Genomic DNA, 23,245 nt, shown 5'->3' with positions numbered 1-23,245 from the left:
ATTATTAGTGTTAGGATTAACATTTGGCCCATGTATATTCAACAAGGTAATTGAAATAGTAAAAAGAAGATCGGAAGCAGCACACCTGATGCTAATCAAAGCCAAATATGAAACTCTCCCTAGAGATCCTGAAGTAGAAGAGACTTTGATTCTAGCCCACCAAGAAATAAAACTATTTGATGAACAAAATGATAAAATATGGAAAGGGGGACTGTGAGAAACTGCATTGACTTGTTTGTTCATCAAAAGTATGAAATTAGGATAAAAGGGGGGGAAGTCGGGACATGGAATTTGCAGGCTTGACTGGTAACCACAAACAAAGATTGTGAAAGATTTTGCAGGACTGGCTGGAACTGATAACCGCAGTGGAAACCCATTGTTGCTGAAACTGATAAACCGCAGTGGAAGGAGACACACCACCCCACTTGTGAAACCCATTGTTCCTGGGACTGATAACCACGGTGGAACGAGACTCATCACCCCCACTCATGCAAGATAAAAAGGGACTGAAGAGAAGGAAAGGTTGTCAGCTTTTGGCGGAGCCAGGCTCCCAGCTGAACCCAGCGCTGTTTTGCTTGCTATCGCTTGCTGTAATTAATAAAATTATTAATTGATCTTAACAGGCTGAATCAAATTATTCGCCTCAACTTATAACACAGAACAGTACAGAGCAGTACAGGCCAGTACAGACCAGTAAAGACCAGTCTAGACCAGTACAGAGCAGTATAGACCAGTACAGACCAGTACAGACCAGTACAGACCAGTACAACCCAGTAAAGACCAATACAGACCAGTAGAGCCCATTAGAGCTCAGTACAGACCAGTACAGACCAGTACAGCCCAGTACAGACCATTACAGCCCAGTACAGGCCAGTACTGCCCAGGACAGACCAGTACAGACCCATACAGCCCAGTACAGCCCAGTACAGCCCACTAGCAGCCTTTAGAGTCCAGGATAACTCAGTACAACTGGCACAGCCCACTGTAGACCAATATAGTACAGTATAGCCCAGTATAAGAAAGTATAACCCAGTACAGCCCAGTATTTTCCCCGAAGGAACCAAAACCAGCTGGTTCAGTCTGAGGAAGGGGAAGAGGAACCAAGAGCAGCACGTGGCAGCAGGGGGACGGCGCGGCCTGGGCAAAGAGGCTTGGGTGTCCCAGGGGCCCCCCAGACTCCGGGAGTCTGCACCGAGGCGGGGTGACCCAGCTGTGTGGACTCGTAGCCCTGCCAGCCCCTCGGGGACCCCTAAATCCGTCTGGGCAGGGGCCTCCCCCACCAACGTCACTGGGAGGTGGTTGGGGCAGTGGTGACAAAAAGCGATACCCCAAACTTCCCATTTCTAACCCCAAAATCACCCAAAGCAGAGGCAGTGGCACGGTGGGAACTTGACGGGGAGCAGGGGGGTGCCCAAAATCCGTGGGGGGCAAGGGGTCCTTGGGGTGTGTGGAGGTTCTTTGGCCCTAGGGGAGGTCCCTGGGCTCTGGTGGGGGTCCCTGGAGTGTGTCTGCCTTGGCTGTGGATGGGGGTGGGGGGGTCCTCTGGGCCCTGACGGGAGTCCCTGGAGTATGTATGTGATTCCCTGGGGTGGGGATGAGGAGTCCTTGGACACAGAGTGGGAGTCCCGGTGTTCTGTTTGGGTCTCTGGGGTGTGGATCGGGGGTCACTGGGCCCTGAGTTGGGTCTTTGGGATGCTGGTGGGGTCTCTGGTTCACAAGGGGATCCCTAGGGTGGTGGGGATCCCTGAGTCCCCAAGTGTGGTCTCTGGGCCTTGAGCGTGGTCTCTGTGGTACCAAGGATATGCTTCCTCCTCCTCTCTCTCCCACTGCATCCAGGATCTCTGCAGGGTGAGTCAGGATGTGCACCCCGCTGCTGGTGACACTGGTGACACTGGTGGTGGTGCCTGCAGGGGTCTCTCCCTATGGCTTCCGCAACTGCATCCAGGCACCGCGGGACCCTGGTCTGTTCCGCTGCATCCAGCGCTTCCTGAGCACCGTGGGGGCTGCAGTGGGCGACCTCCCCTCCACTGCCACATTCCTCAACCTTTCTGTCAATATCTTGCGCCAGGTGCCCCCTGGTGCCTTTGCCCACCTGCCGCAGCTCTACACCCTTGATCTGACCCACAACCAGCTGGAACGCCTGGCCCCAGGGGCTTTCTGGGGGCTGTCAGCACTGGTGCACCTAGACCTGGCCCACAACAAGGTGTCAGTGCTGGCCACGGGTGTGTTCTCTGGGCTGGGAAATCTGAGCACGCTGCGGCTGGACCACAATCCGCTACAGAAAGTGGCCCCCGGAGCTTTCCAGCCACTGGCCGCACTCACCACGCTCTGGCTGCGGGATGGCCGGCTCCAAGCACTGGAGCCCGTGGCCATGGCTGTGGGGAATCTGACGCACCTAGACCTGCTTGACCTGTGTGTAAACATGCTGTCGACACTGGGCCCGGGGCTGCCACCCACGCTGAGGGTCTTGCACCTCTGCAACAACTCCCTGGGAGCTCTTTCAGGGGCCACCCCTGGGGTGATGCCCTCAGGGCTGCGTGAGCTTGACCTGTCCTACAACAACATTTCAGACCCTGCACCACTCGCTCACCTGTGCCTGAGCAACCTGACATACCTGCACCTGGCTGGGAACCCGCTGGACGTAGTGCAGCTGCTGCGTGTGCCTGGAATCTCCCCGCACCAGGTGGACGTGTCAGGGCTACAGGTAGGCACGAGCGGCCTGGAATACCTGTGCCAGCAGCTGAGAGGACAGCAGCTGCAGAGGCTGCAGCTGCAGCGCATGGGGCTCACAGCAATGCCCGATGGGGCTCTGGCCGAGTGTCCGGTGCTGGGTGCCCTGGATTTATCTGGCAACCGGCTGCGGCACCTGGGCTGCGTAGGGCGGCTGCTGAACCAGGCACAGTGCGCAGAGCTGAGCGAGCTGGTGGCTGAGCACAACTTGCTGCAGCGGCTGCCATCGTGCAACGGGTCCCCAGTTCTGCGGCAGCTGCACAACATGTCCCTGCGCTTCAACCGCATCCTGGTGGCTGGTGCGGGCGCTTTTGACAATGCACCGGTGCTGCGGCAGCTGCGGCTGGATGTGAATGGGCTGGCACGGCTGGACCGCGCAGCGCTGCGTGGACTCCACGACCTGCGGCACCTACGCCTTGACAACAACCTGCTCACTGACCTCCTGCCCGGCTCCTTTGCTGACCTGCACCAGCTGGGAGACCTCAACCTGCGCAACAACCGCGTGGCCGTGCTCTTCCCTGGCGCCTTCAAGGGGCTTGACCAGCTGCAGACGCTTGACCTGGGTGGGAACAACCTGCAGCACTTGGCAGCCAAGGCATTCCAGGGCCTCCCGCGGCTTTGCCGACTTTACCTGGACCGCAACCGGCTGCTGGAGGTGAGAGCGGCCGCGTTCCAGCCGGTGCAGCTGACGCTGGGTGTGCTGGACCTGCGTGCCAACGCGCTGCACTACCTGAGCCGACATCTGCAGCAGCTGCCGCCTTTCCGCTACCTGCATAACCTCTATGACCTGAATCTGCAGGCACAGCAGCCATATGGGATGCGTGTAGTCCCACAACGTTTCTTCCAGGGCCTCGGTGCCTTGCGCTCACTCTCTCTGGCACAGAACTCACTCTCGGCCATCCCTGACGATGCCTTCGATGACCTGGCACAGCTGCGGAACCTGACGCTGGCTGACAGCAATGGCGGGATGGGCCACCTGCCTGCCGGCATCTTCAAGAACCTGAGCCAGCTGCGCAGCCTGAACCTGGAGAGTGCAGGACTGCGCAGCCTTGGCCCCGAGGTCTTCGGCAACCTAACACGACTGCAGGAGCTGCACCTGGCCAAGAACGAGCTGCGTACATTGGATGTGACTCTGGCCACCCGCCTCCCCGCCCTGCGCTATCTGGACCTGCGCAAGTGCCCGCTGAGTTGCAGCTGTGCCAATGCCTGGCTGCCTGCCTGGCTGGAAGGTGGGCCCGTGCAGGTGGTCTACCTGTATAACTACACCTGCGGTGAGACGGGTGGGGCCTCCACGTACCTGCACTCCTTTGACACACGCGTGTGCTACCTGGACATGGGGCGGTACCTGTTTGCAGGGACAGCACCAGCCGTGCTGCTGCTGCTAGTGCTGCCACTGCTGTACCACCGTGGGTACTGGCGGTTGCGCTACCAGCTGTTCCTGCTGCACACGTGGGCACGTGGGCACTGGCGGCGGGAGCAGCGGCGCTACACCTACGACACCTTTGTGTCCTACAACTCTGGGGATGAGCGGTGGGTGCTGGAGGAGTTGGTGCCTGAACTGGAGTGCGGAGCCCTGCGGCTCTGCCTGCACCACCGTGACTTTCGCCCCGGCCGCGCCATAGTGGACAACATCGTGGACGCTGTGTACAACAGCCGGCACACAGTGTGCGTGGTGAGCCGCGGGTACCTGCGCAGCGAGTGGTGCTCACTGGAGATCCAGATGGCCAGCTATCACCTCTTTGATGAGCTGCGCGATGTCCTTGTCCTCATCTTCCTCGAGGACATCCCCGAGGCCGAGCTCTCGGCCTTCCACCGCATACGCCGTGTGCTGCTGCGGCGCACACACCTGCGCTGGCCCTCCGAGCTCCCTGCGCGGCCCCTCTTCTGGGCAAAGCTCAGGTGTGCCCTCAGTGCGGGGCAGGAGGAGGAGGACAGGGAGGAAGGGTGCCCTGACAGGACCAGAACCACTGTGGAGGTTCCCCTTCAGAAAAGCAGTTTTCTGCCCCAAAATCACTGGCTTTTCTCTTGGAATTATGCTCTGAACAGTGGGGATGAAGGTAACAAGAAGGAGGAGGAGGCAGAGGAGGAGGAGGTTGGGGAGGAGGAAAAAGGTTGCCAGGAGAGAAAGAAGCTGCTCTAGAGCGACCTCACCCTGGTGTAATGGGGATCCCCAGGGACATTCACAATCAAAAAAATGTGGTTTTGTCCCAAAATCCCTGGTTATCCTCTGAGAAATGTGCAGTTGGAACAATGGCAATAAGGAAAAGAGGGGGTAAGATGGACCTCAGTGTTCAGATGCAGCAAATGCTTCATCACTCAGTTGCTTTCCCCAGCAGGAGAGCCTGGGGACAATGGAATCAAGGGGCCATTGCTCCACTGCAAGGACTCTGGGAATTGAGGGAACAATTGTCACATTGTGGTGCCCATGGAGCCAAGGGTCCCTGGTGACACTGCAGGATCTTGTGTCACCAGGGCTCCATCATGACACTGCAGCACCAAGGAATTCATTGTGGCACCCAGAGGCCTCATGGAACCTTTTTTTTTGACCCACCAAATGGAGGTTGTCTTTACCGCTTCTTTTGCCATTAAGGTATTTATAAAAACATTTTTATTCTCCTTCACATAAGTGGCCTGGTTAAGTTGTAATTGAGCTTTTACCTCTCTATTTTGCTTTCTGCATGACCTAATAACATTCTTAAGCATGTCCTGAGTTTCCTGGTCCTCCCTCCCAAGGTACAGTCCCAGTGCCCCTCCAGTCCCTCCCAGTACAGCCCAGTTCATCCCCAGTACAGCCCAGTACAGCACCAGTGCCCCTCCAGGCCCTCCCAGCACAGCCCAGTCCCTCCCAATACGCCTGAGTTCATTCCCAGGCCCTCCCAGTTCCTCCCATGTCATCCACAATATGCCCCAGTGTTGCCCAGTCTTCCCCACAATGTTCCCTGTTTGTCCCAGTATCCCCCAGTTTCACTCCCAGTTTCACACCCAGTATGTCCCAGTGTGTCCCAGTGTACCCCTGCAGTCCATCCCAGTCCACCCAGATTCCCCCTCAGCATTCCTCATGTTCCCAGGCTGTCCCAGATCCCCACAGTATCACTCCCAGTATGTCCCAGTGTCTCCCACAGCATTCCCAGTGTTCCCCAGTATTCCCAGTCCTCCCCAGTGTTTCCAAGAACAGTTTAATTTCTCAGGACTGCCGTGGTAGCCAAACCCAGCAGTGGGGTCAGTGCAGTGCCCATGGCCACAGCTCCTTGCAGTGCCCAGTGCAGCTGGGGCTGATGATCCACCCTCACAGCTGGCCCAGGGCGGGTCTGGATGGTTTTGGTGGCACCTTGGGCTGGCACACGCCTGAGGAGGGTGTCTGTTTTCATGGGGAAACTCAGGAGTTTTAGATTGCTTCAAACATAGAAAAAGGGAAAGCCCCTCTTAGGCTGGGTGCAGCCAGCTCTGCGAGCACAGCAGGTCCCAGGTGAGTGAGGACAGACAGGATGGGCTGGGGCAATGTGGAGCAAGGTTGTCCACGCTGGGCCAGAGCTCAGGGCACAGCTTCTCTGAGCAGGCCAGAGCTCCTGAGGGGAGACTCTGGCTCAATATCAAACACAGAATGCTGCAATCACCTCTGATCTAAAGAGAAATGTAATAAAATACACCCTTTAAAATAGGAATGTGTATTTCTTACAAGCACTTTGAAATCTTTCTCCACAACTGGAATAGAAAAATTTTAATGACCCTCTCAGGGCTTTGGTGTTGTTTACATCAGACTCAGTCCCTGAATGTGTCTTCAAAAAACTTCTCAAGAACTCAAAATTAAAACTTCAGAGCTTCTTGAAGTTTTAATGGGTCCCATTGAGGGACAGGACTGAGAAAGTGTCCCCAGGTTCCAGTCAGAGCAGAACACTGGAGGCAGTGATGACAGCTGGGACAGGCAAGGGAAAGGTGTCTCTGGTGCTGAGCAAACCTGGATGTGTTTCAGGAATGCAAAGGGCCCAGGCCTGAGCCCCAGCCCCTGGCAAGGCAGATCCTGTCCCTCCCTCATTGCTCAGGGCTCTTCCCAGGATGAGCACTGGCATGTGGGGATGTGCAATGCCAAGGGCAGGACCATGGGGCGGCCCTGCCAGGCTGCTGAGCAGGGACAAGGAGGCACTGAGGCCCCAGGGCTGCAAGGGTCACTTGTCCCCTCGTGGCCTCAGGCCCAGGGCCAGCAGCCACGGCCAAAGGGCTGCACAGGTTGGCTCTGTCAGGGCCTTGCAGCTGCTGCACATCCCTGAGCCCTCTGCAGCCCAGGCTGTCCCACGGTGTCCCTGCCCTGCGCCTCTGTCCCTGCAGGCTGTTGTCACCCCTGGCTGCCCCACCTCGCTGGCCCCTTCCTTTGCTGGCAGCTCTGCCTCCTGCTGCCCCTGTCTGGCCACACAAAGCCTTGGGCTGATACCCAAAGGTTTAATTCCATTTTTACCCTGCCTGTGAACTTTCAGCACAGGAACAAGGCATGCAGGGACTGCTTTCCCAGCAGGGATGGCTGGAAGATAAGACATCTGGCTCAAGGGTGCAGTGACAGAGAAAACAAGGACTGAATCTGGGAACTTGGGGTGGGTTTAATGGAAATGGGTAAATTGTAATTGGCATTTAGGAACTTTATGGAAGCCACACACTGGTAAAATTACATGTCTGCATCAGATCAGGAGTTATCCCTCACTAGGCCTCAGGCCTGAATAAATTATACCCTCTGAAATAGCAAATTAGTGTTAAGGAGCCTCATTGTGATATTTCCGAGATTTGGTGACAGCGGGGCCTCACAGAACCCAGGACTCAGCTGTGACACTGCCCAAACTCATGGAACAAAGAGTCCATGGTGACACCGCGGAACCCCATGGAACCAAAATCCATTTTGGCACATTGGGGCCACATTGAACCAGTGGTCCATTGTGATAGTGCAGATCCAAGGAGATCATTGTGACACTGAGAAACCTCTGGGAACCATGAGCCATTGTGACACAGCGTGGCCACATGGAGCCAAGGGGCCACTGTGACACTGCAGATCCAGGGAGACCATTGTGACTGAGGAACCTCATGGAACCAAGAGTCCATTGTTCCACTGTGGGGCTCTGTGGAACCAAGGGGAGCACAGTGACATTGCGTGGCCTCATGGAACAATGGAGACTATCCTGACACTTTGGGACCCACTGGAACCAAGGGACCATTAGAGCATGGCAGGGCCTCATGGAATCAAGGGGACTACAGTGAACACTGTCGGGGTCCATGGGATGAAGGGTCCATTCTGACTCCGTGGGACAAAGGATGCTATTGTGACACTTTCGGGCATCATGGAACCAAAGGTCCCTTGTGACACAGCAGGGCCTCATGGAACCATGGAGGCCTTTTTGACACTTTGAGGCCTGTGAAACCAAAGGGCCATTGTGGCACTTCAGGGCCTCTTGGAGCCAAAGGGACCATAGTGACACTGTGGGGCTCAGTGAAACCAATGGTCTGTTGTGACACTGCAGGGCCAAATGGCATCATGGAGACCACTGTGACACTACTGACCCCATGGAACCAAGGGGCCATTGTGACACTACAAGGCCTCATGGAAGCAAGGGGCCATTGTGACACCATGGGGGCATGGCAGGCCAAGGGGCAATTGTCACACTGTGTGGCACCATGGAACCAAGGAGTCTATTGTGACACTCCAGGGCCTCATGGAACTCAGGAACCATGGAATTGTGCAGGACTTCATGGAACCAAAGGTCCATTGGGACATTGTGGGGCCTCATGGAATCCTGGAGGCCATCATGACACCTTGAGGCCTTGTTGAATCAAGGGGCTCTGCAGGGCCTCATGGAACCAAGGAGACCCTTCTGACACTGTGACTCCCCATGGAACCAAGGGTCCATTGTGATACTGCGGCACCAAGGAGATCCCTGTGACATTGCAAGGCCTGATGGAAGCAAGGGACCATTGTGACACTATGGAGCCCCATGGAAACAAGGGGCCAGTGTGACACATCTGGGCCTCATGGAACCAAGGATCCAATATGACACCACCATTGTGACACTGCAGGGCCCCATGGAAACAAGGGGCCGGTGTGACATTGCAGTGCCCCATGGAAACAAGAGACCAGTGTGACAAAGCTGCCAGGACAGACAGACAGGCATGGCCTTGGCCTCTGGTGGCTGCAGTTCATCAGCCTCCGAAACACTGGGGCTCCTTGGTTTCTACCTGTGGATAGCATTGTGACATGGTGGGGACCCTATGGATCCAAGGGACCATTGTGACACTGCGGGGCCTCGTGGCACCAAGGAAATCACTGTGGCACTGCTGGGCCACATGGTCCCAAGGGGCCAGTGTGAAGCAGCAGGGCTTGGTGGATCCAAGAGTCCATTGCAGGTATTTAAGTGTCTCGTGGAACCAAAGGGCTGTTGTGATCCTGTGGGGCATTGTGGATCCGTGGAGAGCATTGTGGCATTGCAAGGCCCCATGGAATCATGGAGACCATTGTGACACTTTGGGCCCATTGGAGCCAAAGGGCCATTGTGACCCTGCAGGGCCTCATGGAAGCGCAGGGCCGTTGGGACATTGAGAAGCAAGGAGAACATTGAGACATTACAGGGCCTGGTGGAACCAAGGGAACATGGAATGGGTCTGGCCGGTTGGGCCTCCCAGGGACCACCTGACAGGTCCAGCTGATCTTGGAATGCCTAGGGCTGCCTCTCATCAGCCCCTGGAGACCTGGAGCTTTGTGCCTTCCTTCCTACTAAAATGAACCATCCATCTTCCCAGGTGCCCATGGCCAAAATTGATACTCCTCCTGAAAAGTTCCCTATATGCAAGGGTTCTCCCAGACAAAAGTTGCCAGGACAGAGAGCTCTGGCTGGCCTTGGCCTCTGGTGGTCACCTCTTATCTCAAGGAAGCCCTGAAGAAAGTATTTGAATAGGTTTGACTACTGAGACATCATTGAGTCTCTTATCCGCTGAAAAACTCAGATGCTCTTCTGATCATATGTGTCTTTCTCACTGTGTGTTATGCATGGAATATTATTTTCAGCTAAAAAATAGTATTCTTCGTATTTTACCAGTGTTTTCAGACACAAACCAGCTTGTCTACATATGGATCCAGGTCACCTGTACAAGCAAACACAATGAAGAACACAGCAGGAATGACTTTTCTTTGGTCCCATCTGTCACATCTCTGGAGCTGGAGGTGCAGCCCCAGACCTTGGGAGGGCTCAAGGGCTCACCAGCTCAGCTCCCACACAGAGAACTTGCCGACCATGTTCTGCTGGCCTTGGCCCCTGCCCGCTCAGCCAGGCTGAGATGGACACTGATGGTTTCTGTGCCAGGCTCTCCCAGCCCAGCCCAGCTCCCTGCCAGCTCTGCCAGCTGCCCTGAGCTCTGGGCAGCACCAAGGGCCTCTCCCCAGCACAGCCCAGCCAGCTCTGGCCCCACAGCTCTGCTCAGCCCAGGCTGCTCTGGGCACTGCCCCACGGCCTCAGCCCCTGCCAAGGGCACAGCAGCAGCTGCAGCTCAGCCAGGACTCAGCCCCACCATGGGGGAAGGGGCTTGGCCAAGGCCAAAGGAGCTCCCTGGGTGTCCTGCTCCCCTCTGACTGAGGTGCTGAGAGCTCTGCAGCCCCTCCTGCCATCCCATCTGCCCAGGCCAGCACAAGAGCCCCGGCCCTGGGGCCCTCCAGAGCTGCTCCTGATCCAGGCCCAGGGCCCATCCCAGAGCTGGGGCAGCCCCAAAGCTGTGCCCATTTCTGCTCATTGCTGCTCCGATGGGCATGGATCCTCAGCACCTTGGAGGTTGGTGATGAACTTTACTACTCCAGAGGCCTCTTCTTTCTTGAGCTCTTCAGTGTAGAAATTCAGTGACAAAGGCTCATTCACATTTCTTCAAAACACCCAAGCAAGACAAGCCCATGGAAATAATTCAAGTCTTCAATTCTTCAGTGGTTAATTAGACAGATTGCACAAGTGTATTCAAAGTCAACCTACTATATTGAAAACAGTGCAGAGGGAATTGTTTTGTCCTGTTTACTTTTCCTATTTATACATTGATATCATCAATCCTCAGTTGATAAGGATTCCCAGTATTTCCTAATCCATTTTTAGTAGGTATGAAAATCAAGACACCTTGTTGCTGACAATCTGAAGAGGGTGCCACGGAGACCCAGTTGGAATAATGACACCCAAATCAATATGGCTTGATGTCATCCTCCTTTATTGTCTAATTTTTTCATGTTTTATGCCTTTATCGCCTTACATAATACAATAGCAAATTAACATTCATTGGTTAACATAATAAATGTAATCATATTATGTTAACCAATGAATATTTATTTGCTATTGTCACTTATTGATTGGCTGTTATTCTACAAGCATCTGATCAGGTTATAGTATGTGCCAGTTTTCATGTACTACTCAGCACCCAGCCTTGGCTATTGTGTTTGTACAAGGCCTATTGTCTTTCCAAGGATGTCCTAAGTACTTTAAAGTAACTAAAGTAACTCTGTAATATGCAGGCCAGGGTTGTCCAGCTCCTGCAAAGGAACAGCATCAAGGAGAGCACGTCCTTGTTCCATGAGAAATTCCTCAACACCCTGTGGATCCAAGGATCCTTTGTGATCCTCCAGATCCTCATGGAACCAAGGGTGCATTGAGGCACAGCCGGGCTTTGTGGCAAGCAAAGAAACCTCTGTAAAATGCAGGGTAACTCACAGAACCAAGGAGTCCATTGTTAGAGGATAAAACCTCTGGAACCAAGAGTCCATGGTGACAAAGTGGGGCCTCATGGAAACAAGGGGTCACTGCGACACAGTGGGACTGCATGGTAGGAATTGTCCATTATGACAATGTGGATCCACAGAGACCGTGGTGACACGAAGGAACCTCATGGATCCAAAGGGCCATTGTGATGCTGAAGAACTTCATGGAGCCCAGGGTCCATTATGACACAGTGGGCCCACATTGGAGGAGAGGAACCATTCTTGGCAGTACAGAAACTCATGGAACCAAGGGACATGGACTCATGGGACCATTGTGACACAGCAGGGCCACATGGAACCAAGGAGACCAGTGACATTTAGGAAGCTCATGGAACCAAGCGTCCATTGTGACACTGCAGAAACAAGGAGACCATGGCTGACACTATGGAAGCTCATGGAACCAAGCAGCCATTGTGACACTGCAAGGTGTCGTTGAACCGGGGAGACCATTGTGACCCTAGAAAACCTGATGGCACTAAGGGTTTATTGTGACACAGCAGGGTCCCATGGAACCAGTTGTCCATTGTGACAACGCAGATCCGAGGAGACCATGGTGACACTATGGAAGCTCATGGAACCATGGGTCCATTGTGATAAAACAAGGCCTCATGGAACCAAGGAGATCATTGTGACATCATGGAATCTCATGGAACCAAGGATCCATTATTAGAATCCAGAGCCATGGAGACCATTGTGACACCATAGAACCTAGTAGACCCAAGTAGATCATTGTGACATCATGGAATCTCATGGAACCAGGGTTCCATTGTTACAGTCCAGAACCAAGGAGAGCATTGTGACATTGTGGAACCTCGTGGAACCAAGGGTCCATTGTTACAGACCAGAACAAAAGAGAATTGTGATATCGTGGAACACTGTAGAAGCAAGGGTTCATTGTTATACTCCAGAGCCATGGAGACCATTGTGGCATTAGGAAACTCATGGAACCAAGGTCCATCGTTACAGTCCAGACTCAAGGAGACCATTGTGACAACGTGGAACCTAGTGGAACCAAGGGTCTGTTGTTACAGTCCAGAACCATGAAGACCATTGTGATATCATGGTACCTCGTGGAACCGAGGGTCCATTGTTGCAGTCTGGATCAAGGAGATCATTGTGACATCATGGAATCTCATGAAACCAAGGGTCCATTGTTACAGTGTGGAACCAAGGAGATCATTGTGACATCATGGAACCTCGTGGAACCAAGGGTCTCCAGAATCAGGGACACCACTGTGACCGCACAGAATCTCGCAGAATCAAGATTCCATTGCTATGCAGTGGGGCTTCATGGAACCAAGGAACCACTGTGACACTGCAGGGCTGCATGGAACCAATGGTCCATAGAGATACTGCTTATCCAAGGAGACCATGGTGATGCTGTGGAACCTCACGGAATCAGGGGGCCATAATGACACAGCAGAATCCCTTGGAATCATGGCAACCATGTTACGCTGTGGAACCTCATGGAAACAAGAGGCCATTATGTCATTGTGTGGTCTCATTGAAACAAAGGACATGGCTGATGGGACAGAGGCTCCTGGAAACTATGGGACATTGTGACACTGCAGGGCCTCATGGAACCTAGGAGACCACTGTGACACTGAGAACCTTCTGGAACCAAGCAGCTATTTTCACCTTAAAGAACCAAGGAGACCATTTCTGACAGCACAAACCTCATGGAACTGAGGGGCTGTTGGTATACAGCTGTCAGAACCCTGGCCTGGTTCAGGGGTTCCATGTGGTGGTAAAGTCTCTCCTCCAACCCGTGCTTTTAAAGAAAACTCTCAGCCTCTTGTTGTTCAGTCTCAAGGCAGTTTATTGTTAGTTATCTAAAAGATTGTCTTCTCTGGCTACTGCGGTTTGGTCAGCAGCTCAGGCAGAGGCACACACCTCTGACATCCTCTCTGACCACTGTCTTCTTCTTCTCTCTCCCCCACCCAGGGCTGCTGCTATCTTTTACATGATACATTACATGATACATGTTTACAGTTTTTCCCCAATACCTACTACCTATATTAAATGGTGCTTTTCTAATCTGAACCAATCCATAAGTGCCAACATCATCAAGAACATGGAGGTAAGGAAGAAGAAAGAGGAGGAACAGGACTGGCCTACATTCCTCCATCTTAAAACATCTGACCCCCCATGTACAAAGTAAAAACCCCACTGTACAGGTGTTAAAACCCCCTTGTACAATACTAAAAATTCTTCCCTCTGCTTGGTAACTACTTCTACTATAATATCTAAACTTTTGTGACTGCTAGTTCCACCTTCAAAGTTGGTAAATCATTCCAAATGTCTCAAACTCAAAATCACAGCTGTTTGCAGCTGCCTGCCAGGGTCGCAAATGCCTCCGACCAGGGCCTGGAACCTCCAAAAACGTCTGAGGGACATTTTGAGTTCCAGCATCTTTCCTTCCTGTTTGAACCAGAAACACCTGTTTTGCCACTTTGTTCATGGCCCGTGTATTGCACAAAAAATGCATGGCAGAACAAGCAGAAGAACTAGAAGCCCTATAAAAATATAAAATGCTATTTTCAAAAGCTCCCTTCGCAATGGTGAGAGATTAAAGAAGTTAATTAAATCATCCCACCAGGATCTTGTAACTTCTTTCGATTTGGTGATGCTGCTTTGTATTTTCTTTATATTTTCATGGATAGATTTTGAGTAATCAGACAAGTTCATGCAGCACATCCCCTCAAATTCTTCACACCCATGCCCATGTGACAGCAACAAATAATCAATTGCCGCCCTGTTCTGAAGTGTTGCTTGTCTTGCACTGCTGATATCTGTTAACATGTCGCTCAGTGCAGATGAAATGGCTCGAGTGTGTTTACTCCACCAACATGCCATGTGATCCAATTGTGTGAAGGCCACCCCTGATGCTGTTTGGGGTGAGAAAATTGCTACTGCAATTCTCCAAGCCGCGTCCCAGGTATAAACTTCATCATCACAATTTGGACTATATTGCTCAAGGGATCTTTTTTCCCCTGTGTGTCTGCTCCCTTAAAATTTCTAAATCAGGTGTTATCAATGAGAGTTCCCCAATGCTGCATGGGCCGCCCTTGATTTTTGCAGGGATAGCAGGCCAAAATCTGTCCCCACAGAATAAAAACACTCCCTTTGGTAAAAAGCTGGATGCTGTAGGGATGGTTTGCTCATCATTTTGGTGTAATTACACCAGGATGATGCATTTCTATAAAAGAGTTGGTTTGGAGTGACATCTATTATGTGGTTATCTGTTTCTGCCACTCCCAGTGGGTTAAATTTAATACAGAATTTCATTTTTGTTGACCCAAAAATGTCCAATTCCGGAGGTTCAAAGTGAGCCGCAGGAAGGTACTGTGTCCAAACAGGCTATCCTTCCACAGGATCCGAAAAAGATTTCAGAACCTTTGGAGGGATGCTTTTTGGGATTGGCCATTCCTCTGATAGTAAAATGGTTTTAAAATCATAGGGAGTAAGGGTTAAAAGGAAAAATAAGCTTAGTAGGCCCTGGAAAAGCAAACACTCTAAGCACATGGAGAACTCGTACTTGCTAGAACTGCAACGTGTAGCTAGTACATGATAATTGATATAATTGTTAGATGTGATGATTGTTTAGTAATTAAATATAATTGCTGTTTAATCATTAGAATGATCGTGAGAAACACTGGTCAGTGACCTAAGAAAGATCAGAAGAAACTTATGTCAATGTATACAATAGAACAATGTAAGTTTAATAATAAATATGTAAGTTGTGTAACGATACAATATAAAATACGTTCAGCTCGAAAGCCATGTCGGTGTCAGATTTGGGTCTGTACCCCTGATTCCCAGAGCTCTCAACAAAAGCAGCTGCAGATAATCATATCCCGGGATTATGTGTTTTTACGAATGCTAACAATGGTTGCCATGGAAACTGACCATAGCAACAGGGGCTGCTGATGGTTGCCATGGAAACTGACCATAGCAAGAGAGGCACGGGATGGTTGCCATGGAAACTGACCATAGCAACAGAGGCACGGGATGGTTGCCACGGAAAAGGACCATAGATCCAAGGGGTGGTGATGGTTCCCATGGAAACTGAGCATAGCAACAGGGGCTGGTGATGGTTGCCATGGGAACTGACCATAGCAAGAGAGGCACGGGATGGTTGCCATGGAAACTGACCATAGCAACAGAGGCACGGGATGGTTGCCACGGAAAAGGACCATAGATCCAAGGGGTGGTGATGGTTCCCATGGAAACTGAGCATAGCAACAGGGGCTGGTGATGGTTGCCATGGGAACTGACCATAGAAACAGGGGGCATGAGATGGTCGCCATGGAAACTGACAATAGAAACAGTGTCTTCCGATGGTTGCCATGGAAACTGACCATAGGAACAGGAGGCTTGCCATGGTTGCCATGAAAACTGATCATAGCAACAGCGGCTGGGGAGGTTGCCATGTAAAAAGTATCATAGCAATAGGGGCTAATGATGGTTGCTATGCAAACTGACCATACCAACATGGGCAGGTGATGGTTGCCATGGAAACTGACCATGGAAACATAGGATTTTGGATGGTTGCCATGGATAGTGACCATAGGAGCAGTGTCTCTCGACGATTGCCATGGAAACTGACCATAGGAACAGCAGCTGGTGATGGTTGCCATGGAAACTGACCAAAGCAACGGGGGGTGGTGATGGTTTCCATGGAAACTCACCATAGCAACAGGAGCGTGGGATCGTTGCCATGGAAACGGACCATAGCAACAGGAGGTTGGGATCGTTGCCATGAAAACTGACCATAGCAAATGGGTCTGGTGATGGTTGCCATGGAAACTGACCATAGCAACAGGGGGCTTGTGATGGTCAGCATGAGAACTGACCATAGCAACTCGGGGTTTGCGATGGCCCCCATGGATACTGACCATAGCAAATGGGTCTGGTGATGATTGCCATGGAAATGACCATAGCAACAGGGATTGGTGTTGGTTGCCATGGAAAGTGACCATAGCAACTGGAGTTGGGATTGGTTGCCATGAAAACTGACCATAGCAAATGGGGCATGTCATGGTTGCCATGGAAAGTGACCATAGCAACTGGAGCTGGGGATGGTTGCCATGGAGACTGACCATAGCAAAAGGGGTCTTGGGATGGTTGCCATGGATACTGATCATAGCAACCGGGGCTGGTGATGGTTGCATGGAAACTGACCATAGTAACAGGGGCCTAGATATGGTTGCCATGGAAACTGGCCATAGTAACAGGGGGTCGTGATGGTTTCCATGGAAAAAAGCCATAGTAACAAGGGAATTGGGATGGTTGCCATGGATACTGACCATAGCAACTGGGGCTGGGGATGGTTGCCATGGTAACATATCATAGCAAATGGGGCATGTCATGGCCGCCATGGATACTGACCATAGCAAAAGGGGCTGGTGATGGTTGCCTTGGAAAATGACCATAGCAACAGGGGGTTTGTGATGGCCGCCATGGATACTGACCATGGCAAAAGGGGCTGGTGATGGTTGCCATGGAAACTGACCATAGCAAATGGGTCTGGTGATGGTTGCCATGAAAACTGACCATAGCAAATAGGTCTGGTGATGTTTGCCATGGAAACTGATCATAGCAACAGGGGATTTGTGATGGCCACCATGAATACTGACCATAGCATCCGGGGCTCGTGATGATTGCCTTGAAAACTGACTATAGCAATTGTCTCTTCTGATTGTTGCCATGGAAACTGACCATAACAACAGGCATTGGAATTGGTTGCCATGGAAACTGACCATGCGAACAGGGGCTGGTTATGGTTTCCATGAAAACTGACCATAGAAACTGGGGCTGGGGATGGTTGCCATGGGAACTGGTCATAGCAAATGGGGCATGTCATGGTTGCCATGGAAACTGACCATAGCAACTGGATCTGGTGATGGTTGCCATGAAAACTGACCATAGCAAAAGGGGTCTTGGGATGGGTGCCATGGATACTGATCATAGAAACCGCAGCTGGTGATGTTCACTATGAGAACTGACCATAGCAACCAGGGCTGGGGATGGTTGCCATGGAAACTGATCATAGCAACGGTGGCTCGTGATGGTTGCCATGGAAAAAAGTCATAGCAACAAGGGAATTGGGATGGTTGCCATGGAAACCGACCAAAGAAACAGGCGCTGGTGTTGGTTGCCATGGTAACTGACCATAGGAACAGGAACTTGTGATGCTTGCCATGAAAATGGACCATAGCAACGGGTGGTGGCGATGGTTGCCATGGATACTGACCATCGCAACAGGAGCTCGTGATGCTTGCCATGAAAATGGACCATAGCAACTGGTGGTGGTGATGGTTGCCATGGATACTGACAATAGTAACAAAGAATGGTGATGGTTGCCATGGAAACTGAACATAGAAACATGGACAGATGATGGTTGCAAGGGAAAAGGACCATGGCAACACGGAGATTGGGATCGTTGCCATGGAAACTGACCATAGCAATTGGGGCTGGGGATGGTTGTCATGGAAACTGACCATAGCAAAAGGGGGTTTGTGATGGCCGCCATTGATACTGACCATAGCAAAAGGGGCTGGTGATGATTGCCATGGAAACTGATCATAGCAAACGTGTCTGGTGATGGTTGCCATGGAAACTGATCAGAGCAACAGGGGGTTTGTGATGACCGCCATTGATACTGAACATAGCAACCGGGGTGGGGATGGTTGCCATGGAAACCTACCATAGCAACAGGGCGCTTGTGAATGTCCCCATGAGAACTGACCATAGCAACTGGGTCTGGTGATGGTTGCCATGGAAACTGATCATAGCAACAGGGCGTTTGTGATGGCCGCCATGGATACTGACCATAGCAACCGGGGTTGGTGATGATTTTCATGGAAACTGACCACAGCAACAGGGTTTGAGGATGGTTGCCATGGAAACTGACTATAGGAACATGGGCTAGTGATGGTTGCCATGGAAACAGACCATAGCAACAGGAGATCATGATGCTTGCCATGAAAATCGACCATAGCAACTGGTGGTGGTGATGGTTGCCATGGATACTGACCATAGAAACTTGGGCAGGTGATGGTTGCAATGGAAAAGGACCATGGCAACAAGGGGATCGCGATGGTTGCCATGAAAACTGACTATAGCAATAGTGTCTTCTGATTGTTGCCATGGAAAGTGACCATAGAAACTGGGGTTGGTGTTGATTGGCATGGAAACTGACCAGATCAAATGGGTCTGGTGATGGTTGCCTTGGAAACTGACCATAGCAAATGTGTCTGGTGATGTTTGCCATGGAAACTGACCATAGCAAATGGGGCATGTCATGGTTGTCATGGAAACTGACCATAGCAACTGGAGCTGGGGATGGTTGCCATGTAAACTGACCATAGGAACCGGGGTGGGGATGGTTGGCATGGAAACTGATCATAGCAACAGCGCCTGGTGATCTTCACTATGAGAACTGACCATAGCCACAGGGGCTGGAGATGGTTGCCATGGAAACTGACCATAGCAAATTGCGCTGGGGATGGTTGCCATGGAAACTGACCATAGAAACATGGGTGGGTGGTGGTTTCCAGGGAAACTAACCATAGCAACAGGGGCTGGTGATGGTCGCTATGGAAACTGACCATAGCAACAGGGGCTGGACATGGTTGCCATGGATACTGATCATAGCAACAGGGTGTTTGTGATGGTCCGCATGAGAACTGACCATAGCAAAATAGGCTGGTGATGATTGCCATGGAAACTGATTATAACAATTGTGTCTTCTGATTGTTGCCATGGAAACTAACCATAGCAACAGGGATTGGTGTTGGTTGCCATGGAAACTGACCATGCCAACAGGGGCTGGTTATTGTTTCCATGAAATCTAACCATAGCAACTGGTGCTGAAGATGGTTGCTATGGATACTGACCATAGTAACAGGGGCCTGGAGATGGTTGCTATGGATACTAACAAGAGAAACAGAAGCCTGGAGATGGTTGCCATGGAAACTGACCATAGCAAAATGAGTCTTGGGATGGTTGCCATGGATACTGAACATAGCAACCGTGGCTAGTGATGGTTGGCATGGATACTGATCATAGCAACAGCGGCTGGTGATGTTCACTATGAGAACTGACCACAACAACCGGGGCTGGGGATGGTTGCCATGGTAACTCACCATAGCAACAGGTGCTGGTGATGGTTGCCATGGAAAAAAGCCATAGCAAAAAGGGAATTGGGATGGTTGCCATGGATACTGACCATAGCAACTGGAGCTGGGGATGGTTGCCATGGAAACTCACCATAGCAAAAGGCGTCTTGGGACAGTTGCCATGGATACTGATCATAGCAACAAAGGCTCGTGATGGTTGCCATGGAAAAAAGCCATAGCAACAAGGAAATTGGGATGGTTCCCATGGATACTAATCATAGCAACAGGGGCTCGTGCTGGTTTCCATGGAAAAAAGCCATAGCAACAAGGGAATTGGGATGGTTGCCATGGATACTGACCATAGCAACTGGGTCTGGGGATGGTTGCCATGGATACTGACCATAGCAACTGGGTCTGGGGATGGTTGCCATGGAAACTGACCATAGCAAATGGTGCTAGGGATGGTTGCCATGGAAACTGACCATAACAACAGGGGGCTTGTGATGGTCCGCATGAGAACTGACCATAGCAACGGGGGGTTTGTGATGGCCGCCATGGATACTGACCATAGCAACCGGAGCTGGTGATGATTACCATGGAAATTGACCATAGCAAATGGGTCTGGTGATGGTTGCCATAGAAACTGACTATAGCAACCAGGGCTCGTGATGGTTGCCATGGAAACTGACCATAGCAAATGGGTCTGGTGATGGTTGTCGTGGAAACTGATCATAGCAAAAGGGGCTGGTGATGATTGCCATGGAAACTGACTATAGCAATTGTGTCTTCTGATTGTTGCCATGGAAACAGACCATAGCAACAGGGATTGGTGTTGGTTGCCATGGAAACTGACCATGCCAACAGGGGCTGGTTATGGTTTCCATGAAATCTGACCATAGCAACTGGGGCTGAGGATGGTTGCCATGGAAACTGACCATAGCAAATGGGTCTGGTGATGGTTTCCATGGAAACTGACCATAGCAACTGGAGCTGGGGATGGTTGCCATGGAAACTGATCATAGCAACAGCGGCTGGTGATGTTCACTATGAGAACTGACCATAGCAACCGGGGCTGGTGATGTTTTCTATGGAAACTGACCATAGCAACAGGGGCCTGGAAATGGTTGCCATGGAAACTTACCATAGCAACCAGGGCTCCTGATGGTTGCCATGGATACTGACCATAGCAACTGGGGTTGGGGATGGTTGCCATGGTAACTGACCATAGCAAATGGGGCATGTCATGGTTGCCATGGATACTGACCAAAGAAACAGGCGCTGGTCTTGGTTGCCATGGAAAACTGACCATAGCAACAGGGGGCTTGTGATGATCCCCATGAGAACTGACCATAGCAACAGAGGCTTGTGATCTTTGCCATGGAAACTGACCATAGCAACCGGGGTTTGTGATGGTTGCCATGGAAACTGACCATAGCAACAGGGGCTGGTGATGGTTGCCATGGATCATAGCAATGGGTCTTGATGAGGTTTGCTAGGGTAATGCAGGAAATCCCTTTTGCTGCTCTGTCAGGTCTGGGATCCTGGTAGGGGGTCAGGAACCCCCCATACAGGTCTCCGAGAGACACTCTCTCCGATCTCTGTCCATGGAAAAGACTTTTCAATCTTACAGGTTGAATTAGAAGATCTGAGTGTTTGAGATAAGTAATAATTAGTGTGACATGGGTGCAAAAGTAGAATTTAAGTATTCTAGATAAGCGGTTCAAAGGAGGCAAGATGGAAAATATAGGGTGTGTCTTGTCCTTTTTCTTCTTCATGCTTTCCATGTTTCACTCTAGTGTTGGCATTTTTCTATTGCTTTAGGCTGGGGACACACTGTTCAATGTAGGTGATAGGTATTGGCACGTTATTGTAAATATAGCACACATAGTTTCTGGTATATAATGTTTGTAACATCCCACTGAGTTGCAGAGACCCACACGCTGCCCTGCAGGACAGTCCTGCGGAACGGCAGCAGAACATGTTAGACATAAACGAGAATAAACAACCTTGAAACTAGCACAGATTAATTATGTCTTCTTCGTTGGCAGCGGGGCTGAGAGGGGTCTGCCAAGCAGAGCTGAGTCCCCAGGGCACAGGGAAGCAGCTGCTGGCAGGGACAGCTCCAGGCAGCAGAGCCCTGGGCAGGCAGTGGGGAAACTCCCTCCAAGCTGTGCTGAGATGTTTAAAGTCCTCTCCAACCCAACCATTCCACGTTTGTTTTTGTTTTACAGATCCACATGCAAAGGCACCACAAATGTCCAACAGCAGCTCCATCAACCCCTTCCTCCTGCTGGCACTGGCAGACACGGGGCAGCTGCAGCTCCTGCACTTCTGCCTCTTCCTGGGCATCTCCCTGGCTGCCCTCCTGGGCAACGGCCTCACCATCAGTGCTGTAGCCTGCGGCCACCACCTGCACACACCCATGTTCTTCTTCCTGCTCAACCTGGCCCTCAGGGACCTGGGCTCCATCTGCACCACTGTCCCCAAAGCCATGCACAATTCCCTCTGGGACACCAGAGACATCTCCTACACGGGATGTGCTGCACAGCTCTTTTTTTTTTTTGTCTTTTTCATCTCAGCACAGCTTTCCCTCCTGACCATCATGTGTTACGACCGCTATGTGTCCATCTGCAAACCCCTGCACTACGGGACCCTCCTGGGCAGCAGAGCTTGTGCCCACATGGCAGCAGCTGCCTGGGCCAGTGCCATTCTCAATGCTCTGCTGCTCACGGCCAATACATTTTCCATGCCCCTGTGCCGTGGCAATGCCCTGGGCCAGTTCTTCTGTGAAATCCCACACATCCTAAAGCTCTCCTGCTCACAGTGCCTGTTTAGCATTTGGCTGTTTTGTGTTCATTGTTTTTTCAAATGTGCAGATCTTCAGGGCCGTGCTGAGGATCCCCTGTGAGCAGGGACGGCTCAAAGCCTTTTCCACCTGCCTCCCTCACCTGGTCATGGGCTCCCTGTTTGTCAGCACTGCCGCATTTGCCTACCCGAAGCCCCACTCCACCTCCTCCCCATCCCTGGATCTGGCCCTGTCAGTTCTGTATTCGGTGGTGCCTCCAGCCCTGAACCCCCTCATCTACAGCCGGAGGAACCAGGAGCTCAAGGCTGCAGTGAGGAGACTGATGACTGGATGTTTCAGGAACACTAAACTGCTGGCCAATTTCTGCAAATCACTTGTAATAAAAGAAATCTTTGATACTTCTTGGTTTCATTTGGAAGGATCTTTTTCTTTGTAGCACTCATTTAATATTATTCTCAAAGAAATGCCATTTTTGGTGCCAATTCTCATTCTGAATCTTTCCACCTTCACTGTGCCCACAGACTGTGTCAATGAGGGGCTGCACTCACAGTGGCTTTAAAAGAACTAAAGGATGTCCCAGCACAGTTTTCTGCACAGATGCTCTTTTGTTGCCTTCTCTGGAGCTGTAGCAGCAATGTCTGTGTGCAGAGCTGGGGCAGATCAGGGCTGGCACAGCAGCTGTGCCCATGAGCAGCAGCACTTGGTGGTGCCAGTGCTGTTCCATGGCCCTGCCCCGCTGCCCTGGTGGCCCTGGTGTTGCTGCAGGGCCTGAGTGCTCTCGGGGCCGGGCACAGTCCTGGGGGTGGCAGTGCCGGGGCTGCTGCAGGGACA

The 23,245-nt window shown here is 51.6% G+C and overlaps 1 protein-coding gene across 1 annotated transcript; it reads left to right on the top strand.

Annotated features, from left to right (window-relative positions):
* Positions 1-1,342: 1,342 nt before the first annotated feature.
* LOC146764533 (uncharacterized) lies at positions 1,343-15,268 on the top strand. The gene is made up of 2 exons (XM_085564398.1): positions 1,343-1,381; positions 1,837-15,268. The coding sequence occupies exon 2, from the start codon at positions 1,859-1,861 to the stop codon at positions 4,868-4,870; it is 3,012 nt and encodes a 1,003-aa protein (XP_085420524.1). The 5' UTR covers positions 1,343-1,381; positions 1,837-1,858; the 3' UTR covers positions 4,871-15,268.
* The last annotated feature ends 7,977 nt before the right edge of the window (positions 15,269-23,245 follow it).

The sequence above is a fragment of the Lonchura striata genome, chromosome 33, assembly GCF_050655825.1.
Source record: "Lonchura striata isolate lonStrDom1 chromosome 33, ASM5065582v1, whole genome shotgun sequence".
NCBI classification, from domain to species: Eukaryota; Metazoa; Chordata; class Aves; order Passeriformes; family Estrildidae; genus Lonchura; species Lonchura striata.
This window is presented reverse-complemented; position numbering and strand designations above follow the sequence as displayed.